A 20,515-nucleotide genomic window follows, 5' to 3' on the forward strand; every position below is an offset into this window, starting at 1 on the left:
CGTGTCCCTCTGTGGGTCTGAGCTGTGTCTCTGTGTATTCGAGCCTGCGTCCATGCCTTGTCAGCCCTCGGCCCCTGTGGAAACCCGCCCAGGGCATGTGTGCCAGGCCCACCCCCTCCCCGGCCTGGCTGCCTGCACAGTAGGTGGGTTTGGGGTGCAGAACAGGGGGCCAAGCCCCGTAGCAGAGGAAGAAACATCCTGAGGCTCCCCTCCCCGGACGCTGACCTTGCAGCTCACCCGCTGCGGCCACGCGCCCGCACTCCCGGACAGCTGCAGCCCTGCCACAGTACTCACGGAGCTGGTCCAGGTGGGCCCCGCCGGGCCCCTCGGGCATGGCCGTGATGGTCACCAAGGGGCAGGCGTTCTCCCCCAGCGTCCGGCAGAGCGTCTCCCGCCGGAAGTAGACCTGCCTGGGGTCCACGCTCTGTTCCAGGAGGTCGAGGTGAGTCTGGGGCAGGAGAAGCAGCGGGAGGGGCCGTCAGGGTCATGGCTGTTGGTGACACAGACACCCCCGCGCCCCTGAGCCCTGCAGGGGCTCACACCCAGGGACAGTCCCTGAGTGGCCACGTGTGCCCTACACCCATGGCAAAGACCAAATTCTGCTTCCGGGGCCCCGGGCAGGGGCGGGGCAGGGGACGGGCCCTTCTCGGGTACAGGCAGAAGACAGAGAGCGAGTGTTGGGACCCCTGGGGGGCGCTGAGGAGCGCCACGGCACAGACACACACAGACCCAGGGAGGGACTCTGGTGGGGCCGAGGGTCGCCCCTCTCCCGGGCCCCCTCCCGCTCCCCCTCCAGGATGGAGCTGCCTCGTGCTGGAGAGGGGAGGGAAACCAGGCAGGCATTGGGAAGGGACGGAGCAAGCGTCTGCGCCGGCGTGGGCAGGGTCCAGACGCTGGACGCTTGGCAGCTGGGGCGCCTCTAGGCCAGAGCACGGAGCAGAGACCCCGGGGACGCAGCCAGCAACCTGCCGCAGCTGCCAAGGACCGGAACCTTCTGTCTCCGACGGGAGAGGAAGCTCAGCACCCGTCCCCTTGATGCTGTGCATTTCGGGGGTGTTCAGGGTTTCGAGGGGCCACACAGGGTCAAGACCTTAGGCGCCACTGTGCAGTGCTGTCTCGCCCAGGGGCGTCTGGGGGGTCCTGCACACGCCCCCTCAGAGCCACTCCAGCCCCTCAAAACCCTGCGGCCAAGCTTCCAGCTATGGACCCGGGACTTACAGGGGCAGCTGAGTGCAGCCAAGTGCTGCAGTGGCGAGAGGGACGGAGGACCGGGAAAGGAGCACCAGGAAAGGAGCACCAGGGGAAAGTGGTTATTGTTGAGTGTGTTATTTTATTTTTTTTGCTATTGAGTGTGTTATTAAGTGAGTGTCTTTTGGGTGTGTGTGGCATGTGTGTTATATGTGTATGTGTGTACGTGGTGTCTGTTACATGGGTGGTTTGCATGTGATGATGCGTGTGCTGTGTGTGTGGTATGTGGTATGTGTGTGATGTGAGTGATGTGTGCTATATGTGGTGTATGTGGGGGGTATATATGTGTGTGGGTCAGTGTGCTGTGTATGTCCATGTGCTACAGTGTGTAGTCCATGTGTGGTATGTGTGTGTGTGTGTACAAAGCTATTCATGGACATGTGTGTACACCAAGAACCTTCTGGACTGCACTTCCGTCTCACCACAGATGCCAGCAGGGAGGAGGGTGGGACGGGTACTACCCCAGGGGACACGAGAGCAAACAGTAGACACACCCAGATTTGCAAGTGCCAAGGCCACATCCTTTCCCCGATGTGACTGAAACACCTGCCCACTGCCCCCAGATAAACGATGAGAATAAACTCTGGTTAAACAATTCTAGGTCTAGATGACAAGGAACATATGGTTGCTACTTGATAGAAACACAAAGAAATCATCTTTAGCGGGGAAAGTATGCTGCTGGTCCGAGAGAGAAGCATGGGGAAACGAGGTCCATCAAAGCATTCGGGCTTCCAGCTTCACAGACACAGTGACACGGTCTAACCGGGACCTGGGAGTGGAGGACCCCTGCACCCCTGAACATCCCCATGAGGCCAGGTGTGCTCTCTGAAGGCCTCGGGTCTGCGATCTGGTCGAACTTTGGTGAATTTCTGGCTTGCTCGGAAACTTTTGCTGGTGCCCAGTCTCCACAGGCTCCCCTCCTGAGCCGCTGGGCCCTTGGGGTCATCTGCCCACATTCAAGAGATGCTGAGGGCTAGAAAATATGAAGCCTGCACCTCACTTCCCTGAGATTCTGGTGAAAACATCACCTCCTCCCCCTCAGCTAGCCCTCCTACTCGACAACTCTATCCCGCAGGGAGCACTCAGTTCCAGCATTGTTGCTGATGGAGAAATGCAGGCTGCGGGGGGAGGGGGTCTTCGGTTTGGTTTTAGGGCCACATTAAGTGATGCTTAGTGCTGATTCCTGGCACTGCATTCAGGGATCTCTCCTGGCAGGCTCGGGGGACCACATGGGATGGCAGGGATCAAACCCTGGTCAGCCGTGCGCAAGGCAAGCCCAACCCCTGTGTTATTACACAGACCTCGAAATGTGCATTTTAAGGACTGAAAAGGCGTCACTCATAGAATTATAAATTGTCGTGTGGCAGGGAGTCGGGGGGAAGCCTGGTCTGTCATGTTTCCCAAGGGAAAAAGAAATGAAGGAGGGAGGGAGGGAGGGAAGAATATAGCAAAAGCAGATGACAAAAATTATAAGTGTAAAGCAGATTGATCCACCTCGATAAATGATGAAAACCTTGCATTCTTTTTGAAATCCTACTACATGCTGTCTGTCTGAGGTCGTTAAAGAGCAAAAACAACATGGCGTGTAGGGAAAATACTCCTAAATTACCTCTTTATTTTGTTTGCTGCTACTAAGATAATTCAAAAAGAGAAATATTGAAACTAAAAGGATAAGCAAACATAAATTATATAGGCATGGCAACAGTAATACTGTAATATATGACAAAGTCATATTCAAGACCAAGTGCATTAAATGGGACTTAAAAATCTTATTATGATAAAGGGCACAATTCACAATGAACATATAAAACTCATAAATCTTAAGAATCAAATAACACGGGATAGAAATATACATGGCAGAGGGTGCAATAATAGACTCAGAGAGAAAGAGTTGAAGACAGTGCCTCTGCCTTAAATAAATCAATTGTGTAAAAATAATGATGGAGAGTATTTGAACAATATTGTTTTTATCAGTGTGTGTCAAACTTCATACAGAGAACATCCTTCATTTTTGTCTCAGCATCCCCTGGAAGTGTAACAAAAATTAATCATATCCCGAGCCATCAAAAATTTCACCGGTCCCCCTCCCTGGCTCTAGAAGTGAAAATAGGACGAACCGTATTTTCCAACAACTGAGTGAAGTAAGACATACATAAAGATGGATTTTTAAAACAGCCGATATCGAGCGTTTAGGACACAGCCCAACGGCCTTCTGAAGCGGCTCGTGGGAAACCCAGGGCATCAGGAGGAAGTCAATGGCCAATGCGCGTCACTAAAGGTGCTGACCAGCACCTCTCAACTGGCGACCACATGGAACATCAATGAGAATGCACCAGAGCTGGGGGCCAACCAGCAGGGTGGGGTCGGTGGGGCCCAGGGAGAAAACTAGGTGGGAAGGGAACATGGACAGGGAAGGGTCAGCAATGCTGCTTCTGCACATCATCTGTCATCAACAGCTGCTTGGGGTTGTTATTTTAATTTTTAATTTTATTTTTATAAAGTTGGCAGAGTCTCTTGCCCCCGTGCCTGGTGTCTTCACCGCGGCCCCTTGGAGGGGGCGGGTTGAGTTTCCCTCCCCGCCCTGAGCAGAGCCCTGTAGCCAAAGACCTCCAGAACCCAGCCACAGCCATGGCCAAGGCCACTCTCCACACGTTTGGATGAGCCTCACACATGAAGGAACCAACAAAGGAACCCAGGTGTGCAGGACCCGGGGCTGAGATCTCCAAGCCTGCTCAGATCAGGACTGGGCCTCCTCCACCCGATGCCCCATTTTCCAGTAGCTTGGCAGCCACAAACTGCCCCCCCCCCCGTGCCATGTAATCCCATCAACAGCCAAGATCCAGAGACTAAAACAAAGCTCCCAGAAGAGAAGCGCGTGGCCACAACCTCTATAGCCTAGTTCTCCCTTTGGAGAACCTAGCAAGGTACCAAGAGCATCCTGCCCGCACGGCCTGGCACGCTCTCCATGGCTATTTGATGTGCCAAATACAGTAACAACGATGGGTCTCATTCCCCTTATCCTACCCTGAAAGACCCTCCAATGTGACACCGCTGGGAAGAACGAGTAAAGAGAGGCTGCTAAAATCTCAGGGCTAGGACAAATGGAGATATTACTGGCACCTGCTCAAGCAAACCGATGATCAATGGGATGACAGTGATACAGTGATTTTTTATAAAGTTATTCACAGCATTTGATTATATTTAATATTCAAACACCAATCCCATCACCATTACACCTTCCCACCACCATATTTCCATCCTAAGCTCCGACCCCTGCACCCAAAGCAGAACCAAAATAATTTATTTTGTATTTCTTATTATGAATAATCAATAATCCGTTAAAATGATCAAAAATAGGTTTTTTAGAGGAAAGTATGTGAAGATTATTTTATCTCACCCAGGAGCCATTAAACCCCTCTCTAAGAGATTAGTAACATATTGTTAAAGGTTGAGCCTTTGTACTTATACCTAGATAGATAGATACAGATATAGATAGATAGATATCTGTATAAATCTATTTTCCCCTAAAATTAGTTGCCTTCTACTTTAAACCCTATCAAACGTGGTGTGCTACTCTTGGGATATTGCTGATGTAAAGTATGAGATGTCCAGGAATAGACTCCCTCAGCAGGGGTGAGGCTCCACCCAAGTGTGTGGAGAGTAACCATGAGCATGGTGGCGGGTGTGTTCTGGAGGTTGAGTTTGGCTTGGGGCTGGCTCCCTTGGGGCAGGGAGTGGCCTCAGCCCTACCCCTCCGGGTTGCCTCAGATGAAACAGCCTGGCACGGGGTCCAGCGGCATGGCTATGGCGTATCCAGGGTTGTTGCGCTTTTGTTGTTGTTTGTTTTTTCTTAGGGGAGTGTGTAGAGTGGTCTGGGGCTGTAGCCAGCAGTGCTCAGGGCTGACTCCTGGTTCTGAGCTCAGGAATCACTCCTGGTGGGGCTGGGTGGGTGTGGGGGGGGGGGCGGAGGCCACAGGATGCTGGGGATTGAACCCTGGTTGGCTGCATGCAAGGCGAGCGCCCTCCCTCTGGGCTACCTCCCCGGCCCTGTTTGCTTGTTCTTGTTCCTCTTAAACATGTAGTTTTATGATTCCTTGTGGAATGGGCCCATCCCAGGCCGATCCCAGTGGGAAAGCGCTCAGCTCCCATGGCAGAACCACTGCTCGGAGTCCCTGCCTGCTCCTAGCCAGCTCTGATGGCTCCTACCCACGCTTCCCGGCAGCGGGAGGCGGCTGTCCCCAAACACCCACTTTGTGATGGCGCCTGAGGGGCCAACGGCAGAGGGGAGCCTTCGGGGCTGCGGGGTGCAGCCTCCGGCCTGGCAGGGGAGCACGAACAAAAGCTCAAGCACATCCAGCCTGGCACCTCACTGCTGCAGACACCCTGGAATTCAGACTCCTGTGACTGGTGACTCGTCCTACCCCTCACCGTCCCCTTTCCCGGGGTGGTTCTCAGCCTGGGCCAAGCTGGTCCCTGGGCGTGTGCTTGGGCCCTGGCCTCTCTGAGCGCTGACGCAGCGTTTCCCACTGGAGCGTCCTGATTTGCACCCCCATGCGAGAACGCACGGGACAGTGAGTGACCACTTCCCTCTCCACGCCCTCCGGCCCCTCCCCACAGCGCCCTGCACTCTGAACTTCCGCTTGCCCCTTGCCCGCTCCCCGGCACATGGACGGGGCTGATGATCGTCACCTCCCCTCCCGCCCACCGGCAACCGCGACGGCCACTTCCCAGTGGGCCCCCACGGCCTTGCCCACTAAACTATCCTTCAGAAACTCCCATCTTGGGACCCCACGTCCAGTCAATCCACGGGCAAGCTCAGAGCGACTGTCGAGACAAACCCACGCTTCAACCCAGGCTGTGGGCACACTTTCACCATCGCCGCGATTATTGATGGCTCAATAAGGATGATAAAAGAGAAAACTCCTTTTGTTTGCTCCATAATTGCAATAATATTGTATTCCTGCCTTTTAGCTTTATTTTAATACTATAATTTGGACAATTATCCGACAGAGTTCCCAGCAAGCATCTGGAAGACATCAATTTGAAAACACAGAACGCTAATTCTCTTATTAGGAGAGAATAATACAATTTTTTAAGTTGCAAAACCATACTCATGTTGAAAAGTATCCAACATACATGTCCTCCGCTAGCAAAGTCTGTGATCGTTAACAGAATCCATCCTACCAGCGATTTACAAATCGTGAATTCCAGGTCCAAATGTCTTTTCCACCCCTCGACCTAAACCCCCAGTCACACAGTTAATTCTGCCCTCGGGGTATCATTCACATTTAATTTATCACGGATTCGTTGGAAGAAAAACTGTTTCTCCTTAGGACGGGTCCAAGATGCAGAGTGGCCAGCGCACACCGGGGCCTCGGGCTCCGTCCCCCTCGCGGCCGGGGAGGAGGGCTGTTGCCTGAGGAAGCCCAGAGCTCCCGGCCGCTGAGCACTCACGCTCCTCACGTCTCTGCGTTCCTCACTGCCAAGTCTTTCTCGGCATGTTCTGTGAGTAACGAGCCAATAACCAGGGTCGCTGGAAGTCACCTCTCCCTCCCCGCCAGGAGCCGAGTGACGGGAGGTGTGGCTGCGTGCTCGCGCCTGGTGCCACTGCACCCCAACACATGGGGAAGTATCTCCCCATTTCGCCTGAACTAGTGGCTGGCTGCGGGCTCTGGGTTCTGTGCTCTGGCCCCAACGGTGAGTGGGGCCCGAGAAATGAGCAGCAACACCTAAGAGGTCACTGTCCTATTCCGAGTGGCCTCCCGGTGGTAGCTGTGGACAGAGAGTGGCAACGGGCTGTCCACAGGCTGCGGTTCCAGGGGCTGGGCCATCACGGCCCCGGCTTCTTGCTGGATGTCCAGGACGTGGTTTTGCAGCTGCCCAGACTCACTGGAATATCTCAGACAGAACAGGACACGTTTGGTGGCCTTCTGCCAAGCCACACCCAGGCCACTCAGCATCTCGGCTGGAAATGCGGGAGGGGGTTTCAGGCTCAGACCTCCGAGATGTCCCAGGGCTGGTGGCGAGCAGAGGTGGGGAGCAGCCCCGGGGTGGGCACCCCACCCACTGTGTTCCCCCATGGTTTGGGGAAAGGGTGGGGCTGCACCGTGTCTGGGCTCAGCCTGCCGCCAGCTGCGGGTTTCCACAGCCTCGACTGTCGCCTGTATAACTGACAAGGGACAGCCCAAGCATTTCCCAGACCCCTTTGGGTGCTAATGTGCCCCCTGATCTCGGAGAGTCTCCACACAATCTCAGACACTCAGTGTCTAGAACCAGCCCTCCTGGAGGGAACCACAAATACACATTCCAGCAAGGGTCCCCGGCGGATGGCCCACAGGTGGTGCTTCATGGGCATGGCTGTGAAAACCTCTGTGGAGGAGGCTCGCGAGTCCCTCCCGCCTAAACTCCCTGAAGACAGCGTGCGTGCTCTGGTACGATACGGAATGACATTCGAAATGCGTATCTGTTGGGTCTCCTGCCAAGAGCTCCCGGTGTGACAGGAAGCGTTTGAGTCTCCCAGACCTCCCTGCAGGCAGCACGGCGGGTGGAGGGAGAGATGCCCCTGTGAGCTGGCAGTGTCTCTGCGCAGAGTAATCTGCGTCTGTACCTGCATGGCCCTGGCCAGGGCAGGGCGGTGGGGGACACGGATTCCCTCCGTCCATGGACTCCCGCACGGCCCCCGAGGATAAGGGTGTAGAGAAGACGAGATCCCACACACGGCGGGATGTGACTGGCAACCAACAGGACAAATGCCCATCGTGCACCAGCAGGGCAGGGCTGGGGTGGGGGCAGGGAAGGGGGCTCGACAGCACGCAGGGCGGCACAGAGCACGCAAAGTGGGGCTCTCCGAAAAGTAGATTTGCAACTGCCCAAGGATTCCACTGTTTGGTTACCCCACCCCAAACACGTCACCTGGAACAGACAGCAGCACTTAGATGACAGCCACGTGGGAACAGCCCCCTGTCCAGTGACAGCCACGTGGGAACAGCCCCGTCTGGCGACAGGTCTGTATTGGCTGTGGACATCTCTGAGGGCAGCATGAAGATGTGGGCTAGAGGGGACATGAGGACCTGAGGATCAGGGTGGGGCACACAATGACCTGGACCTCCGCCCTACCCACTTCCACGCTATGATGACCATGCTACCTAAATCAAGCTCAAATTTAAAAACAAATAAATGAAAAATAAAGAATAAAAATAGGTTGATGAGATGAAACCAAAGCGAGCAGGCTTAGCACGCCGCCTTTGCAAGCAGACATGTGGTTTTCAACAGGGAAGGGACGGGCCAGGAGGCACAGCCCAGCGGGGGGTGTGGGCCGCTGGCCTCGCCCGGCGTCCCATAGGACCTCCCGAGCACTGCCAGGAATAATTCAAGTGAAGAGTCAGGAGTCAGCCCTGAGCACCACCAGGTGTGACCCCAACACAGAACAAAACCAAAATCACAGAAGGGGAGGGGAGGGCGATGGGGCCGGTGAGGAGGGCAGAGGGCACAGGGGGCTTGGCTGCTGGCCTCAGGTCCTGCCGTCCATGCTGGACACGCAGGAAGCCTGGACGAAGCTGCCCACCACACCAGTACAAGTAGAAAGACACCAACTAAAGCAGCTGGAAATAGAGTCCCCAAGGGGGGCCCGAGTGGGTGGTCCCCTGCCCTAAAAACCTCCATCAGGCCTCGGCCCGAGCTCAGCCAGGAACGGGAACCAGTAGCCACCCCGGGAGTGTCCCAGAGCACTGCCCGCCGAGTTACCATGAGGGCCGAGTAGGTGTAGGGGAAGTGGGAGGCCAGGTAGCAGGCGTCATCCTCGTGAGGGAAGGAGACAGCAAAGGTGAGCGTGTAGTAGGCCGAGGAGGCGCTCCGGCGGTAATGGTTCCTGCAAGAGAAACAGGAGGAGGTGAGGGACCTGGGGACGACGGCCGTGCCTCCCCGTGAGCACTGGACTGAGAGGGCCCGACCCTGAGCTCTATGTTCAGGAACCACTCCTGGTGGGCTCAGGGCGGGGAACGGGGAGGTTCCGGGGCTCGGGGACGGAAGCTGGGTGCACTGCCTGCAAGGCAAGTGCCCTCCCCGCTGTCCACGGCGCCTGGCCCGGGCCAGCGCTTTACCCGTAGAAAGGCTGGTAGGGGGAGGGGGGTGAAAGCACGGAGCAGCGCGCACGAGTGCTCAGTCACAGCATCAATCTACTTTCATCTGCACACACAGCCCCGCCGGGAAGCGAGTCTCTCTTCCTGTGTGCGCGGAATCCACGGGAGCCGGGGCGCGCAGAGCCGTAATGAGGGCGGTTTGCGTCCAGCGAGGCCCCATCACTGCACTTAACAGGGTCTCATAAAGCAGAGAGCGCAGCCGGGCTGCCTGGTGTCCTCCCTAGCAGCCCCGCCCGGGAGGTCCACGTTCATCTCTGCGCGCTGACGGATGTCCTGGAGCCCCCACTCTGCCCTCCCCCTCCCCGATCACTCTAGGTCCAACTGAAAGAGACACCGCAAAGTGGGGCCAGCTGATGGACAAGCAGAAGCAGCAGCAGGAAGCGACCCAGCTCAGAGTCCCGGCCCCCCTGGCTGGCCATGTTGTGGAACATCACCAGCCCCCTGGGCTCCACCTGCCTGACGGTCACTGGTTTGGTTTGGGTCTGGGGGTCACAGCTAGCAGTGCCCAAGGGTCACTCCTAGCAGGGCTTAGGGGGCCATAACTGATGCCAGGGACCAAACCCGGGTCATGCACCACAAAAGCCTGTGGCCACTTTGTGTTTCTCTGCCCGGTGGTCTGCATGGGGCCTGCACGGGGTGAGGAGGGAAAGGCCAGGGTGCAAGAAGCAGAATCTGCCCAGGCGTAAAGCTGGTCACAGCCTCCTCTGGCGTTGGCACCATTTTCCTCATGATGCCCAGGGTGGGCTGATGACCGGAGGAAGCAAAGCAAAATGCGGCAGGATTCCTTTCCTTGCTGCCCGCCGCCCCCCTCGTCCTTGGGTTCTAGCTGCGGGCCAGGCAGCTGAGAACTCGCGCCCCAGGGCTCACTCCCTGCAGCCCTGAGCCGGGACAGCACAACAGCCAGCAGGCGACAGACGGACGCACGTGCCCTGGCCTTCCCATCCTGCTGCTTGCTGCAGCATGGACGGAACTGGACAGCACCGAGTCCACGTGACACAAGACAGCGGGGGCGGGCCAATCCCAGGTCCCGAGCCAGGGCGGGTCCTGGCCATGGGTTTGGGACGGGGCTGCCCAAGCAGGGAGGGGCAGAAGGACACCCACCCAGGCACGTGGGTCCTGCTGCAAGCGATGCAGGCAGGGAGGTCTGGGGAAAGCGGAAACCCAAAGGGGGTTGGAAGATGTTCTCTAGAGCAGCAAAGACCCAGATGGGAACAAGGGCCGAGACCTGAACTGGAGCCAGCACCGACCCGGGGACGGGACCTGCCCCCAGAGAGGGGCCCCGGGAAACCAGGGCTGTGATAACGACTGGAGGGGGCAGCACACGCTCCCATGACAACGGACACTGACCACCAGCATGGAGAAAACTGATAAACCCAGCTCTGCAGAGGACCAGGGGGCCTGCCCTGCTCGGGGGCCGCATCCCCCGAGACGCCGGCTCTCAGCTCTCTCACCTTCAGAGAAGGCCCTGTTCTCCCTTGAACATTTTTCTCTCCCTCTCTTCTGCCTCATTGTCTCGACAGAAAGTGTTGTTCACTGTTCATCTCCCCATAAAGCTCTTTTCCGAAGGGAGGCAGCGGGCCTGGGAGAGCCCAGCCAAGGACTCAGGCCTGACCGGCCGCTCCTGGAGAGGGCCCACCCCCACGCCCAGCCCGGAGCAGGGCCCACCCCCACGCCCAGCAGAACAAGTGAGACCCAGGTGCATGTCGACGGCGCCCAGTGGGGCTGGAGAGACGTGAGGTCTGTGCATGCAGACCCTTGTGGGTCCGAGACGGGCCTAGACACATCCCAGTGACTGAGGTGGGGGAGAGAGAAAAATTTGTGGCCACATATTTATCTCCCTTCCCAATCACATAAGACCCCCCCAAAGCTGGCGGCACAGAACCTTGGTGCCTCCCCCATAAACCTTAGCACTGTTGCAAACGTGTCGCTTAATGTGCTTTTTTGAGGCTTAGTAAAGTTTAAAATGTTTAAGGTCTAATCTTTTTTTTTTTTTTTTTTTGCTTTTTGGGTCACACCCAGTAATGCACAGGGGTTACTCCTGGCTCTGCACTCAGGAATTACTCCTGGTGGTGCTCAGGGGACCATATGGGATGCTGGGAATAGAACCCGGGTCAGCCGTGTGCAAGGCAAATGCCCTACCTGCTGTTCTATTGCTCCAGCCCCCAAAGGTCTAATCTTTTTAAGGTTTAAAAAACAGCATTCTAAGAGGATCAACCTGTTTCTAAATAAAATAACCCATGTTATGTTGGTTTGGATTTTTTTGGAAAAAAAGAAAAGTGTTCTACTAAATGAGTATCATTAAAGTCTCACCCAATGGGTGAGCTCAAAGATGGGGTGCATTTTTTTAAAAAAGGAACCCCATGGCTTGACTGGGGCCACTTCAGGTCGGGGAGTGGCGTTCTGCCCTGCAGCTGGGCAGAGGCAGAGGCAGCCCTGCCCCCCTGCTGCCGGGCAGTCAAAGGAATCTGAGACAAACTGGGCCCATGCATCTGTGTCCTGCATCCCTGGACCCCCAGGGGTGCATTCCACTGCCCCCTGTTTCTCTCTAATCACAGAACAATTCTCTTGAACAGGAACCACAAAGCTAGCGCGTCATGGGCTGGCTTTCCTTCAGCCAATCCCACAGGCCTTGAGGCAGCTCTGAGGGGAGCACCCTGCAGGGTGAAGATAACATACCATTCACCCCGTTTCTTACAGGCCCCAGACCCTGCCTGCTGCCCCTCCAGCCCTTCCCCTATATCCCATTCCCACCCTCGGAGGATTAAATGCATCTACTTTTTTTTTCTTTCTTATTATTTTTTTTTTTTTGCTTTTGGGGTCACACTCGGTGATCCTCAGGTGTTACTCCTGGCTCTGCATTCAGGGGTCACTCCTGGGTGCTCAGGGGCCCTTATGGGATGCTGGGGGATCGAGCCCAGGTCGGTTGCGTGCCAGGCAAACGCCCTCCCAGCTGTTGACCAAGTGCTTCTAGACACATCAAGTTTAAATGCAGAATTTCCTGGAGTTCTTTTTTCCCTCGATGGGTGGAAATCCCTGCAGGTGACTTTCAGTCTAAGTTCTCTGGCTCCTGAAACACCTGAGGGTCCCTGGGGAAGTGGACAGGAGCCGACGGGCCAGGAGGTGAGATGAGAAAGCAACAGGCCAAAGTAAGGAATGGAACTGCTCTCTGGCTTCATGTCCCGATCCCCAAGCCTGGGGCCAGCAGCTTCTCGTGGCCACTGTCAGCCCTCCCCGCCCCCCACCTCCCACCCCGGTGGGCAGTGGTCCGAGCCCATGCGACTAACGGGACATGTGTCTTGAGTTTCTCCACCCTGGCTGGGAACGAGGAGCACCGGAGCTTGTGCCCTGCTCTCCGGCAGACGGGAGACAGCGCTGAGCCCCGGAACACCTGGCAATGTCTTTCCCGAGCAGGGGACCCTGCGTGATCCCAGAGAGAGGTTGAGAGGGCTCGTCTGGGCACCGGGGTGAAGGCACCGTCCGCCTGCTCCACCAGCAGCCCCCACCATCGTCCATTTGTTTCCTTTATTACTAATTTTCAGTTTGATTTTAAAGGGAACGCTCGCTTCAGTAAGTCACGGGACTGGAATCTAATCTTTTTACCCTAAGATATGGGTGGCTTAAATTCCATGATGACTATTTGGGTCAGATGGGTGAGCCCAGGAGAATTTGGGGGAGCTCCTCCTGGCTTGGGCTGGTTCTTATTGTCGTTTGGTTTGGGGGTCACACCCGATGGTGTGTGCACCATCAGGCCTTATCCTAGCTCCGCACTCGGGATCACTCCTGGCAGGGCTGGGGGGACCCATATGGGGTGCCGGGATCGAACCCAGGACTGCAGTATGCGAGGCCAGCACCCTCCCCAGTGCATCACCGCTCCGGCCCCACCCTGGATTTGCTGAGGAGTCCTCCCAGACTGCCGAGGAACCACCCCTGTGCCCGACCCGCCAGTACCAGCTGCTTGGGCAAACGGCACAGTGTCTCCCGGGCGTGCACACAAAGGCCCACAGGCCGAGCTCAGGGGTGGCTCAAGTGCTGAGCTGGTGCCCGCAGCGTCCGGGTTCCCGGGGCGATCACGGTCAGGGCGTTTGGGGACATCAAAGCTCGGCTCTGAGGCTTGTGCTCCCGCGGGTTGACCCAGGGGAGCAGAGAGCAGCTGAGGTGGGTGCTGGGCAGGGTCGGGGCTGGGGGAGCCTGTGGGGGGAGGGGCCAGCGGGGTGGGAAGGGCCTGCTGCTTGTTGAGGGTTTCGGTTTTTGTTTGCTCTTTGGGTCACACCCAGCGATGCTCAGGGGTTACTCCTGGCAATGCTTAGGGGACCCTGTGGATACGGGGGATGGACCCAGATCAGCCATATGCAAGGCCAGCCCCCTCCCTGCTGTGCGGTGGCCCCGGCCCCTGCCGCTTACTTGTAATAGCAGATCTCGTCCCCCACCCGGGTCCAGGAGGGTCCGCCCCGGAGGGCCTCCTTCACTGAGAAGAGGGTGGGCTGCATCCCTGTGGGAGACGGAGGTCAGGGTCCTTCCGAGACACACTCCCCGAGGAGGAGCGGTGCTGGCTGTGCCCAGAGGGCCCGAGGATGGGCACCCACAGCTGCAGGGCGCCCAGGGGTGGCTGGGCCAGGAGTGGCTCAGGCCTGTGGAGCAGCAATGGCCCGTGGACCACACAGAGTGGACATTAGCTGCTACTGGAGGCCAGACAAGCAACAGACTTCCTGGGCTTGGCCGTGGGGGGCCTCACCAGAGCACAAGACCACCCAGTGTGGGCCCTGCTGGGCTCAGGCCCCCGACGGTCCCCCACAAAGCAGCTGTCCCAGGGGACTCGGGGTGTCGTGATGTGGGGCTCCCAGCCAGAAGCCCAGGTGGGGTCTGGGGTCAGGGTGGGGCGGATGGGTGGCACCCCAGGACACAGGGGTCCCCGAAGGCGGCGCCTACCATAGTTGAACTGGCTGTTGGGCTTCTCGAAGTTGAGGATGTTGAAACGGTAGTGCACAGCTGCCCGCATACCGCTGACCCGGAAGTAGAACCACTGCTGGTGCTGGGTGCTATTCACATCCGGGTTCACCAGCAGGTCATACTCGAACCTGAGGGCCAGGGGCGAGAGTGGGTGCTTGGGGTCACACGGGACACACTAAACTGCCCCGACCTGGCTCCTGCTCGGGGCGGGGGGGCGCCTCACCCGGACCCCCTCACCCTCCAGCAGGACCTTCACTCTGGGCCGTGTCCAGTGATGATCACCCCCAGCCTCTCAGGGTGCACTTCCCACACTGCCCCCCATGCGGGCGTCCAAGGGGACAGGTCACCAAGGCAGGGGCTCTCCCTGTGACCCACACGTACTCGCGCACCCGGATGGCCTTGCGGAGGTTTCCCGACTCGAACCCTGAGAAGAAGTGCAGAGCTCCGGCGACTGCACTGGGGGACCTGGGAGGGCGAGAGGGGGCAGAGCCGGGCTGAGCCTGGCCGGCCAGCAGGCCAGAAACAGCGCCCCCCACCTTCTAGGGGGTGGAATGGGTCAGTTCCTGGAAGCTGGGGGCCACCCACCGAGGCTCATCGAGGCTGAAGACCACGTGGTTGACGATGTCCCCGGGCTGCAGGAGTCTCCGCAGGTCCTCCAGGATCCGCCCCCTGCAGAGAGGAGACCTGGCTGCAGCCGCCTGCTGGGGCACCTCACCCCTGCACCCCTGCCCTCATCTACTCTCTCCTCCCCTGCCTCCTCCCCCTTCCCCTCCGCCTCTCTCCTCCTCCCCCTCCTCCTGCTTGCCCCTCCTCCTTCCCCCTTCCTGCACTCCCCCTCCTCCCCACTCCCTCCTTGCCCTTCGTGAACAGCAGGGCGCTTGGGCATGTCTTTGAGATTCTTGTCTCAAAGGCCACTTTGTCAAGAGCCTGGGGGACGGACGAGGGACTCACAGTGGTTCGGGTCGGGTGACTAAGAGGGTTCCCCAAGTTGAGACGGGGAGGAGGGGGGGATGCTGGGGCAGTGGAGAGGGGAAAGGGCAGCCCCGTGCCGGCCCCCCTAACCTCTGGACGCCACGTCTGCGCCCCAGCATGGCCTGGGCAGTGGGCAGCGGCCGGTGGCCCCACACGTCAGGAAACGCCATCCGCTGGAAGTTGGCCACAGAGCGGGTGTCCCTGGCTTTACACGCATAGAGTCGGGGGTCGTGGAAGGGGGTCCGCTGGGGCTGCGTCTGCAGGAGCTCCTCCAGCACGGGTGGCGTGGTCCCGGCACTCATGTCCCAAGCGTCCCCTCTGAGGGAAGCCCGCGTGTCGGGGGCCTCCTTCCTGGGCGTGTCTGTCCCAGGCTCGTCAGGCTGTGCGGTGCCGCTCGGTGTGGCCGTGGATCTCTTCCCGGAGGCCGGGCACGCGGCGCCTCGCCCTGATGGCCCCTCGCCCGGAAGTGGGGTCTGCACCCTGCCTTCTCTCTGCTCCCCCCCAGGGCTGGGGTCCTGGGCACACCGTCCCTCGTGGCAGTCCCAGCTGACCGCGGGCATGGGCAGCAGCTCCTGGGGGGCGGAAACGGAAGTTTGCCGTGTTGCTGACCCTTCTCCTGCTGTGGCACCTCTGACAGGGCCCCGAGAATCTCATAAGCAAGGGGCCCAGAGCCGACTGCATCCCACACCTCCTAGGGCCCCCGACTCCTCCCTGAGCACCGCCAGGCATGGCTCAAAAACCAAAAAGAAAAAAAGCCACATAAGCAAGAGAATGGCTGGGCCACAGTGGGGAGGGATTTGAGGGGGCCGGGTGGGGCAGCACAAGCTGACAGGTGCATGGGAACCCCACACACCCTTGAGCCACAGCCGAGAGGGGCCCAACCCCCCGACGGCCCTCACTGGACCCAGGTCCTGGGCTCTCCTTAGGTCACTCTGGCAGCTGGCCAGACTTCCTGTGCTCAGGACAGCCTCCTTCCTCGGAGCCTCGCTATGTCTGCCGCCCAGAGACAAGAATCAGACCCCTCCCCTGGGGCTCCTCCTGGACCCAGAGCCAGCCACAGTCGGGACTGCTCAGGGACCCCCAGGAAATAATCGGGACCCACAGACATGTCTGAAATCCTGGGGGCGGCAGATTCAACTGGGCTAAATCCCAAAGGTCTCGGGATGGATCTTTCTGGAAGGAAACTGCAGAGGTGCAGGCTTCCCACAGAGGGAGCGGCCTGGGTCATGGGCCCCGAGCCCGGGACGAAGAATCTCCACCTGCCCCAGGGGCAAAGCATCCAAGGGGTGCAGGGCCCAGGGTGCGGGTCCCTCTCTGGGGAGGAACAAGGAAGCCCCCTAGGACATTCCTTGGACACTGGGACAGGGACGGCCCCTCCGGGGTCCGATTCAGGGCCCTCCGCGCCTAGCTGTGTCCCCTCACCCGCACTCCTCTGAGCGGAAAGACCAGGGAAGCGCTGGCTGAGGCCGTCAGCTGCCCCCACGGGGGGCACCCGGTGTCCATCCTACCTCGAGGCGGCAGGAGAGCTCGGGGCACAGGGCCGCGTACTGCTCCAGCCCCTCCTCAGGCCAGTCCAGAGCCGGCTCGGAGCTCAGCCTCCTCACGTCGGTTTCCAAGTCATCATCCTGCAGGGGAACAGACAGAGGCCAGATAGCGCCCCCAGACACGAGCTCGGTGTCGGGACGGGGCGTCCTCGTCCCAGGCCTGGGGCCAGCCACATCACGCATCTCGTCTGTTCCCATTTTTGTTTTTGAATGAAAAGTACGTGGACAGATGTCTTTTCTGGGAATGAATGCCTGCACGCCGGCGTTCATCATGGGTAAACGACGATGTCCTGAGATGACATGAGCCTGGGGCTGGAGCGATAGCACAGTGGCCAACCTGGGTTCGGTTGCCCGCATCCCATAGGGTCCCCTGTGCACCGCCAGGAGTAATTCCTGAGTGCAGAGCCAGGAGTAACCGCTGAGTATCAACAGGTAGCACTGTAGCACTGTCGTCCCGTTGTTCATCAGTTTGCTCGAGCGGGCACCAGTAACGTCTCCATTGTGAGACTTGTTACTGGTTTTGGGCATATGGAATACGCCACGGGGAGCTTCCCAGGCTCTGCCATGCGGGTGGGATACTCTTGGTAGCTTTCGGGGCTCTCCGAGAGTATCAACAGGTAGGACCCAAAAAGGAAAAAAAAAAAGATGACATGAGCCTTGCCAAGTGTGTGCCTGCAGGTGGGGCTGGGCGGACCAGGGCGGATGGACCCAGGCTGCCTCTGGTCCGGCCCGCCAGCCGTGAAGCTGGTCTCCGGCTCATCAGTTCCTGCCAGCGCGTCCCCCGCAGGGCACTGGGTCTCACCCCCTGGGGATGCCGTCTGCCTTCCCCAACCTGAGGCAGGGACGGGAGCACCAGCAGTACAGGCTCAGGAGGGTGGCTCCGGTATCCTCCCTGGGCACTGAGGTGGAGGAGAGGCGAGGCGAGGGTAGGAGGGGAGGACCAGGGGGAGGAGGGGGAGTCCATGGTCTCTGTTTACAGCCCCATGTCCATTTCTCAGAGTCTAACAAACATGGGCTCCGAGGGGCAGTCACGGCCAGCTGTGGTGCCCTTGACGCCAGTTTCTCTCCTTGTTCTGCTCTTGACAGTTTCCCAAAAACCAGCCTGCCCCAGCAAGGCATGGCCCGTCCCTGCCACGTCAAGCCACAAGGCCCGAGTTCCTTCTGCACCCGGAGACCGGGACCTGCCGTTGAACCGAGGCTCCACCCCAGCCTTTCTTGGTTTCTCAGCCAGTCATGAACAAGCCGGAAAGTGGCCCCCCGACATGCCATGGGGAGCCAGGCGCCAGCGTGCAGCGGCCAGCGTGCAGACACTGGGATATCAGTGAGTGGGCACCGGCAGGGGCAGGGGGAGAGTGATGGACGGCCGCGAAGCCGCGGTGTTATTCAAATAATTCTGCCGCTCCTAGTCACCGCAAAGAACCAATTTGCTACTGATGGCTTCCGAAATGATTCTATTTATCAGCAAAGGCCCGAGAGTGCCAGAGGGTCAATAGCGGCGTCAGGCTGAGCCCCGCCGAAGAGGGGGGGCCCCGCCCGTCTGCCAGGCTGTTGGCAAGGTGCGTGATTATCATGATGGAGACACGGAGCCTCTGTCTGGAGAGCGAGGAAGGGAGAAGGGGAGCGAAGAAAGGAGCCAAGGAGGGCGGGAGGTGAGAGGAAGGATATGCAGGTAGGAAATTAGCGGGAAGGAGCGGTGGGTAATCAGCCAGAGAGCTGGGGTGGGCCGGGGTCAGCAAACAGCGGTACGGGGGTGGGGGGCTCATCGCAGACGGCATGTCTGCAGGCAGGGACGCACGCCTGATTCAGAGAGGTGGGAAGGTGTAATCAGATGAATGGATCTAATCAGACAGATCCATGTATCCAGGACAGATGTTGGTGGACACAGGTGGACAGAGAACAAGGCATCTCTGCTCCGAGAGACGGCAGGCACGGGGGAGGGACGGAGCCGGTTAGGTAGACAGGGGGCTTCGCTCTGGAGGACAGAGCTGGGGACCCTGGACCAGGGAGGGGTTCTTGTGGCTTCCGTCTCATTTTGTCCCAGACCAATCAGGGGCCACTGGAAAGGGCTGGTCCCTGTGTGTCCCCACTCAGAATCACAGGCAAGCCACGGCTAAGCAGGAGGCCAGGCAGCAGCCAGGGGAAATTTTGTCACTGGGGCATGCAGTGGACCAACAGCTGATTCCGGCTGGGGGCGATGAGGCGGGTGGGGGCCGGGCACTGCTCCAGTCAACCACACACAGAGTCGCCCCCCATACGTCCAGCACTGGGCGCAGAGTCCAACTGACTGTGTCCACCTGCCTGCAGTCTGAAAGCCAGCAGCCACCTGCCTGGCCCCACACTCTCGGCACTGGGGCGGAAGTGGAGTCCGCAGTGAGCCAGGCACAGAGGGAAGCAGGAGCTCAGCAGTGGACGGAGCCGCCAAGGGGGAGGGGCTGACAGAGCGACAGCAGACATCCAGGACTCTCTCCGGCCCCCCGCCGAGCGCCCTGGGCTCGGCTGGAATAGCAACGCCGGGGCTATCCCCTGGATCTCATGGGACCGTGCCCTCGGCCTGCCACACTGGGTGTGACAGCTCGGATGGCCGCAGAAGACCCAGGGTCTGAGAAGACCCAGACACTGGCCAGGAGGGCAGTTCCCCTGGGAGGGGCCTGCGTGGGGGGCCGGTGGGACCTACTTCTTCTCTGGCATCCTCAGAATCCGGGTCTATGTCCACTTCATCCTCATCACCGCCATCATCATCTTCGAGATCCTCTGGGCAGGGAGGACACGCGGGTCAGTGTCCCCATGCAGGAAGCCACGGTCTCACCCCGCCTGGGCAGGGCACCGCCACCTCACACAGGTCTCTGCGGCTCTGCTGCCTGGCCCAGGTGGGGCGCGGGGCAGTGATGCCCGACAGAGCTCAGGCGGCTGGAACCTGCCTCCGGGGCCCCACTGCAGACCGGTCAGAATTGGTCTTGACCCGAGGTCCAGGGACAGCTTTGAACCGCCACCCAGAGGCAGATGGGGCTGATTGGCACTAGAATCTTCCAAGGGCACTGTTCTCTCTCTCCTCTCTCTCTCTCTTCCTCTTTCTCTTTCTCTCTCTCTTCCTCTTCCTCTTTCTCTTTCTCTCTCTTTCTCTTTCTCTCCTTCCCCCACCTCTCTCTGTCCTCTTCTTCTCTCCCTCCCTCCCTCTTCCCTGCTCCCTCCCTCCTTCCCTGTTTCTCTCCCACTCTCTTTCTCCCTCCCTCTCACTTTCTCTCCTTCCCCCACCTCTCTCTCTGTCTCTCTCCCTCTCTCTCTCCATCTCCCTCTCCCTCTCTCTCTCCTTCTCTCTCTCCCTCTCTCTTTGGTTTGGGCCACCCCCACAGTGCTCAGATGTTATCCCTGGCTCTGCGCTCAGGAAATCACTCCTGGCAGGGCTCAGGGGATCCCATGGGATATTGGGGACTGAAGCGTCAGCCACTTGGAAGGTAGCACCCTCCCCGCCGTCCTATGCCTCCGTCCCCAATGCTTTTCTCTTGGGGCTGGACAGCCCTGCTTCCCAGCATCCCAGTGGACAGTTGTTCCCGCTTTACCCCCAGGTGGGTTTACCCCGGAGCAGTCAGGGCTGGTGCGGGACAGGAAGGGGTTTGACTTCTGATTCGCTCAGATGACCACAGTACTGCCCAGCGGCGCTGTGGCCAC

General features: G+C 58.8%; 1 protein-coding gene across 1 annotated transcript in view; it reads right to left on the bottom strand.

Annotated features, from left to right (window-relative positions):
* The window catches only part of AGBL1 (AGBL carboxypeptidase 1), a 220,691-nt gene that overhangs the window by 173,366 nt on the left and 26,810 nt on the right, over positions 1 to 20,515 (bottom strand). The window contains exons 9-17 of the mRNA XM_055143569.1: positions 19,524 to 19,600; positions 16,814 to 16,930; positions 15,396 to 15,877; positions 14,919 to 15,002; positions 14,709 to 14,798; positions 14,313 to 14,461; positions 13,788 to 13,875; positions 8,992 to 9,115; positions 295 to 448 (exon numbers count right to left, since the gene is read on the bottom strand). Of these exons, the coding sequence (XP_054999544.1) occupies positions 295 to 448; positions 8,992 to 9,115; positions 13,788 to 13,875; positions 14,313 to 14,461; positions 14,709 to 14,798; positions 14,919 to 15,002; positions 15,396 to 15,877; positions 16,814 to 16,930; positions 19,524 to 19,600 (1,365 nt within the window). The remainder of the gene's footprint in view (positions 1 to 294; positions 449 to 8,991; positions 9,116 to 13,787; positions 13,876 to 14,312; positions 14,462 to 14,708; positions 14,799 to 14,918; positions 15,003 to 15,395; positions 15,878 to 16,813; positions 16,931 to 19,523; positions 19,601 to 20,515) is intronic.

This window comes from Sorex araneus, chromosome 6 (assembly GCF_027595985.1).
Source record: "Sorex araneus isolate mSorAra2 chromosome 6, mSorAra2.pri, whole genome shotgun sequence".
Classification (NCBI taxonomy): Eukaryota; Metazoa; Chordata; class Mammalia; order Eulipotyphla; family Soricidae; genus Sorex; species Sorex araneus.